This window comes from Triticum aestivum, chromosome 5A (genome assembly GCF_018294505.1).
Source record: "Triticum aestivum cultivar Chinese Spring chromosome 5A, IWGSC CS RefSeq v2.1, whole genome shotgun sequence".
Lineage (NCBI taxonomy): Eukaryota > Viridiplantae > Streptophyta > Magnoliopsida > Poales > Poaceae > Triticum > Triticum aestivum.
The window spans coordinates 423,806,978-423,813,830 of record NC_057806.1 but is presented as its reverse complement, the minus strand read 5'-3'; the positions used below and the strand labels follow the sequence as shown (position 1 = coordinate 423,813,830).

General features: G+C 47.2%; 1 protein-coding gene across 1 annotated transcript; it reads right to left on the bottom strand.

Annotated features, from left to right (window-relative positions):
- Positions 1 to 3,525: 3,525 nt before the first annotated feature.
- Positions 3,526 to 5,972, bottom strand: LOC123107055 (serine/threonine-protein kinase RIPK). The gene is made up of 4 exons (XM_044529063.1): positions 5,482 to 5,972; positions 5,243 to 5,378; positions 4,899 to 5,035; positions 3,526 to 4,406 (listed from the first exon to the last, which is right to left on the bottom strand). Exons 1-4 carry the CDS (start codon positions 5,857 to 5,859, stop codon positions 3,717 to 3,719), a joined length of 1,341 nt encoding a protein of 446 aa, XP_044384998.1. The 5' UTR covers positions 5,860 to 5,972; the 3' UTR covers positions 3,526 to 3,716.
- Positions 5,973 to 6,853: the final 881 nt, after the last annotated feature.

Below are 6,853 nucleotides of genomic sequence, written 5' to 3'. Positions count from 1 at the left end.
ATCTGGACAGCCACTCGGTAGTCTTCAAGCCAAGTGTCCGGCTTGGACTCACCAGTGAACTTACCGACTCCAGTCGCCAACCTGAAGTTGGGGGGAATCACTGCAACCCTGATGGCTCTGCTGAAGCACTCTGGACCTGAGACATGCACCCTGCTGCTGGTTGGTAGATCTCTGTCATGACCTTCTCGGTGAGCCCTGTTTCTGTCGACCAAGCCCTAAACGAGAATAGATCTCGCATCACAGCCTGGTTCTCTAGGGTCGACTAGAATCCCTCGCCCCATACTATGAGGGCGCCTGTCATCATGTTGCCAAGGCACGTACGACCCACTCCTTGGGGGAGGCATGGGCACTCGACAACGATCATCGCGATCGACTCGGTGATCATACTGCTCACGGTTTCTGTATTGATCTCGTCGATCTCCATGTCCCTCACGCCTCGGGGGCGATCTTGGGCTGTGAGCCGACTGAACTGTGTCCGCAACCACGGATCTGCTATGGATCTTATTCCGCAACTGAGATATTGTTGTATTCTGCTCTCCCGCCACACAGAGCAAGGCCCGGATCTGCACTAGACCTTGACCAGCTTCTGACTGGGAAGGTTGGATCGACTCCGCTATCCGGGCTGCAGTTGCAAGATTCTGGATTGAAGTTCGGTATACCTGAGTCGGAGGTGGAAAAAGTTGACGTCGGCTGGATTCGGGAGCACGCTGTCGAGCACGCTCGTCGAGTGCGCGCTGGAGATTCTTCAGTCGAGCGCGCTCAGCCAAGTTGGCCAAGCGCGCCTCCTCCAAAGCCTGGGCCTCAGGGGTTTCTTCAATGATAGGAGTGTGAAGTGCATCCATGTTCCGGCGGCGAAGTTCTTCTCTCCGCTGCGGAGAGAGGGGTTCGGTACGGTACTCTTCATGAATATGTGACGGGTCGCCACCCCCATCGCCTCCGTCTTCACGGGTGAAGCCAGGAGGACTGCGTGGTCCATTGACTATCAAAACTTCCATCGCTGGGTCGCTGCTGTCGCACTCGGATGCAGTCTCTACGGAGCCAGTCGATAGATCGAACAGGCCGTAGAGGGTTTCGTCGGGCTCGATTGCCGCGACTTGAGGGATGGCCGACTGGCGAGCCACCGCATGCTTCACCCATCGTTGAAGCCTCGATCGACCGGAACGCTTGCTCCGGCGGGCCGCGGGGAGGGGAAAAGCTACAGGAGCCGACTGATACTGGGTCGACGGCTGCCGCAGGAGGACGCTGCGGACGTACGCGTGAAAGTGCGTTGCTCCACGGGCGGGGAGTGCGTCGACGTCAAGTGGAGCCTCCTGAAGCCAAGCGGAGTCGTCGACGACAAACACGAGCGCGCCGAGACGGATCTCGCGGCCCTCAGCCAAACCTCCACTTGAAACCATGATCAAGGGGATCAGAAAAATTGCAACCTCTCCAACAAGTCGCTAAGACACCTGCCCCACGGTGGGCGCCAACTGTTGTGGTTCCAGGTCTGACAGTAGAATGGGGGGGGGGGGTAGGAATGTAAAGGCAAGATCCTAGCTATGGAGGAGTTGTACACGTGAGTTTTACGAGTTCAGGCCCTCCTCGGAAGAAGTAATAGCCCTACGTCTCGGAGCCCGGAGGCGGTCGACTGGATTATACGCGTGTGAGTTACAGGGGATGCGAACCCTTGTCCCTGAGGAGGGGGTGGCTTATATGTAGTTCGTCAGACCCCTTCCGCCCTCAGTTACAAAGGGTTTAAGGTACATAAAGGTAGAGACGTTACTGGTAACGCCTGTAATAAAAGTACATAAATGACCATTAAAGCTATGACTTAAATCCCGGCCGTTGCAGAGTGAGTGGCTCTTAATCTTCTGGTAGTCGAGTGGTTGTTCGTATGGTCGAGTGTCTTCAAGACTGTCGAGTGGAACATGGCTTTATGGTCGAGTGGACGATGATTTTTCTTCGACTGCTTCTAGTTCTTTAAGAGATGTCCTTGGGGAGGGTATCTGATCAGATCCATGATCCTACCCTAGGTACATAGCTTCATCAACCGGGTCAACAATTTCTCAAGAAACTCTCTCATTTAATTATTTTAATTCTCTATGTTACCTAATTTTGAAGTTCTTTCATCCGATTGAGGTATTCAATTTTGGATTTAATTTACAAATTTGATTGCGTCAATGATTTTCTTAATTAATCAGCAACAACCGGCCTATAAAAACATACCAACCCGCCTAGACTTTCAATACCTAGAAAAAAGCGACATCATGTGATACTATAACATGAGTATAGTACATGCAGCCACCGACGCGAAAATGTCCCCACATTAATAGGGGTTGATTAGAGAATAACGCAGAATCACACTGCGAAAGGTCCACTGAATAACCACATTATAAATAAACATAAAATACAATACATCATCTCCCTCACCGGCCAAACTAAATATTCCATCAATTTTAAAATATAAGGGGTATTAGTTTTTTGTAAAGTCAAATTTCTTTAACTTTGACCAAGTTCAGAGCCAAAAATATCGACATCGACAATATAAAATAAAAAATAGGAAAATTTATTTCATGATGAATCTAATAACACCGATTTGATATTATGAATTTTGATATATTTCCGTACAAATTTAATCAAACTTAAAGAGGTTTAACTTTTCAAAAAAAATAATACACTATATATTTTTAAATAGAGTGAGTAAACAAATTTAAAAATCTCTAAAAAATCAACGGCGCAGCAAAGCGCGTCCAATCCTTCTAGTATGGATTAAGAAACGATGACAGCACAACGCTGCTGGGCGTGACACCATGTGAGTTTAGCCATGATACGTACTGACATGGAAATGACTCTAGTTTCTACCGGCCGTTGACTATTTATGTTTTGTTTCGCAGAATTTTGGACTGGAGTCTAGGTTTCTTGTAGGAGACAGAAACCAATTAGGCGAGTGAAATTTGAAAGTCAATAACTGATTAAGTCTATTTCTTGACCAAATTGACCAGCTGATCCTGATCGATCTGGTCGTAAGAGATACTAGCGGCAGTATTTTTTTCTTTATTAATGAGGCGTAAACAATAATTGTTTTGAATTACGTTTTTACTTCAGTTTATGTGTAAAACAACAATCAAAGTACACATCCAAACGATATAAATTCACAAGAAAGCTCTCTTATTATAAAAGCAGATCACAAGAAAACCGAACAACAGAAACCAAAACCAAAAAAAGCGCAAAAACGACACGAAGATGCTGCCAGGCAGAACACATTACTGTTCTACTGATGCAATGTGTACATGCCCTATCCAACTTGACATCATTAAGTGAGGCGATCAATTTCAACTTGTGGTCTTGCAATATTTTGCATCTAATATTTCTAAGAAATAAGTATATGCTTTTATGTGTCGATTTTCTCTCATATTACCAATTCACTTGCCAACGATTTACAATGTTGGACCAACAATTTGAAAGTGAAAGAGATGAGCATGCGGCATCAAGTAGACTCAGTCATTTAGCCCGCAAAAAAAGTAGACTCATTCATTTGCACACATATTAGAACAACAAACTTGGCCAAAATCTGAACTGAACTTTTGTATGTTTGCCACTATTTTGAAGAAAAGAAAGAAACAACATCCACAATTTCTAAACAAACGATGTGACACCATATCACATCTCAGTAGTATGTACATATACATACCTTCTATCTACAATCATGCGCACTTCCACTACCATACTCCTAACTCCTAAGCCCCTCTTTCCCGGTGGTAACTCAGTGTCCTCTGTTGCCGCCGCAACGCACCGGTGAAACCGGCAACCTGTCTGTTGTCTCCATGGATCACAATGTCATCATGGATCACCGATTCGGGGTATTTATGTCGGTGCCTATCCTGATGGTTCTGGTGATGGCTTTGGTGCTTCTCCTCAGTCTCCACCTTCATGTCCATCACCTTTTCATCCTCGACAACGATGGTGAGCACGAATGGTCCCGCTGGAAAAAAGTCATCCATGTCGAGTACAGGCTCCAATGCCTTGACGACCTCCCGCATGGATGGTCGGGACTTGGGGTTTTGGCTCAAACACTTGTACGCCACCAACGCAGCCACTTCGGCACCCTTGCACGAGTACTGACACTCGAGGGCCGAGTCGATCACCTGGTGCAGTTTGTCTGGCCGTTTGAGATAGGGCCTAGCCCAGTCCACTAGGTTCTGTTCCCTTGGTCGTCGTGCACGGTCCACAGATTGTCGTCCTGAGAGGAGCTCCAGGAGCACAACACCGAAGCTATAGACGTCGCTTTTGGCGGTTAAGTGGCCCGTCATGATATACTCGGGCGCTGCATACCCGTGTGTCCCCATTACACGTGTTGTCACGTGTGTTGCGTCGCCTTGAGGCCCATCCTTGGCCAGCCCAAAGTCTGACAATTTAGTGTTGTAGTCCTGAGATAACAGAAGTTCAAATTTGGTTAGGTGAAATGTCTCACAATTGACATCATAAGAGAAATATAAGATGAAATAAGAATATTACTGTTTATATGTATCTACACTTTGCAGGGTATCTATTTGTGTAAGCTAGACAGTGATAGGTAGCTATGTTTCAATTAATTAGGTGGTGATATGGGGGTAGGGCAGACTGTATTTCTCAAGTTTATCATGCATCCAAGAACCTTCCGAGTTCCAGTCACGTCGGTGTTGTATGTGCCAACTATATGACTACAAGCTTCCAAAATGAGGACTCAAAAAGCATTTTGAAAACAAAAGTAAAATATTTTGTGGCAGCCTGGAATTTGAAGGAACCAAGACTTAACTTTTTGTTGGACCCTGTAATAATTCTAACAGTGATGGGAGGTGACGACGTGTTGTTCCCAGATGACGGTGACATTTCAGTTTAGTGTTGCAACTGAAAAAGCCTGAAGACTACGGGTGGCTTACCGAATCGAGCAAGATGTTGGAGGCTTTGAAGTCGCGGTAGATCACCGGCGGGTCGGCACCATGAAGGAAGGCGAGGCCCTTTGCCGCGCCAACAGCGATCTTCATCCTTGTCATCCATGGGAGAGACCCACTGATACCTGAAGATTGTAGGATGTTTCTTGTCAGTTACGTACTCCACATTGACCAAGAGTTGTATAACTTGAAAGCCCCTTCCCCACTTAACAAAAAGGAAACAGAGAATAAAGGCAGAGGACAAGAACAGCTCATCGCGCATGTAGTACTGTACGTGCAAACTTTTAATTAAGTTAACAAATTTGTTTGACTTGTTGGTCTCACGAACTCACTTTTGAAGAGGTGCTTCTCCAAGCTCCCGGCGCTCATGAACTCGTAGACTAGCATCCGATGCTCGTCCTCGTAGCAGTAGCCGATCAGTTTCACTAGGTTCTTGTGCCTCAGTTGCCCAAGAAAGAAAACCTCTGCCTGCAACAGCATGACAAAATAATCGTCGTCAGTTAGCAGCCGAATCAATCAATCTCGCAAGCATTTGACCGATCAGGAGCTCAGGACTCTGCTTCGCACTCACCAGCCACTCTTGGTGCCCCTGCGTGCCGCACTCCAGGTCGAGGTACTTGACGGCGACGGCCTGCGCGGCCAGCCCGGGGCGGAGCTTGTCGTTGACGGCGCCCTTGTAGACCGGGCCGAACCCGCCGCAGCCGAGGTAGTTGGCGCGCGAGAAGCTCGCCGTCGCCGCGCAGAGCTCGGCGTATGTGAAGGAGTGCAGGTTCGAGCCGGACAGCGTCAGCGAGAGCTCCTCCGGTGACAGCGTCCCCGACGAGCTCAGGCTCTTCAGCGGCGACCTCGGGCTGCCCTTATTCCCCCTCCGCGACTCGCGGTGGTCGTCGTCGTCCACGGCTGCGCCGCGGACGCAGCAAGAGAAAGGGTTCCAAGATTGCGCGGCCATAGGAAACAAGAACTAGGCGGAGCCTCGAGCTGGATGTACTAATGGTGAAGGCAACCGCAACCGATCGAGCAACAGACCAAGAAATGTTCCGGGGTTGTGCGGATGATAAGAGAGCTCACGGAGAAGAACTTGAGGAGAGGCTTGAGCGGCTGGGCCTTTATATAAGTGTGGGTGGTGTTGCAGCGGATGGTACTGGCGCCAACTACCTTGGCTGCCAGACGGATGATGATGGGCTTGTTGTCAAACCACGGGTGGTGTCTGATGTGGTTGCCGCCAACAGCCGAGAAGGGGAAGTACTCTACTCCCTGCTGCCTCCGGTGAAGAGTGTATGTTTAGGTTTAAAATTTGTTTAGAAAAGAATGTACTTCTAACTTTTTAATGTATTTTAAAATATTTTCTCTCATCACACGGTAATCAAGACCAATAGCATTCTATACATAGACCGTGTTCGGAATCCATCTCATCCGCTCCGACTCCATGGATTTGTGGAGCTTAGTTTAGCCTGCTCCGTAAAAATGAGCTAGAGGCTCGTCCACTCCGGAGCGGAGTGGAGGGAGCGGGGAGGAGCCGAACGCGGTCATAGTCGTCTTATTTTCTACATGCACTTAGCTTATTGGGGGTTGGGTAATTAAAGAGGGGAGAGATGATGGCATGCATCTTTTCAATGCATTTTTTACTCCACTCCATAATTTGAAGAGTGTATGTTTGGGTTTAAAAAGGATGGTGTTTTTTTTAATTCTTGCATGCAAAAATTTAATGCGCCTCAGAAACTAAACATGAGATGAAAATGAGCCCTTTAAATTGGAAAAACAAAAAATTTAAGATAAGCTCTATAAACCAGAAAGGAGGGGGGGTACTATTTGACATAGTTCTAGCTTTATGTTCGTGTGAACTTCTATATTCAATATTTTTGTTGAGCAATTAATGAAACAATAATACTACACCTACGAGAACCTTACATAAAACTACCACTGTATCTCCATTCTGGTTTATT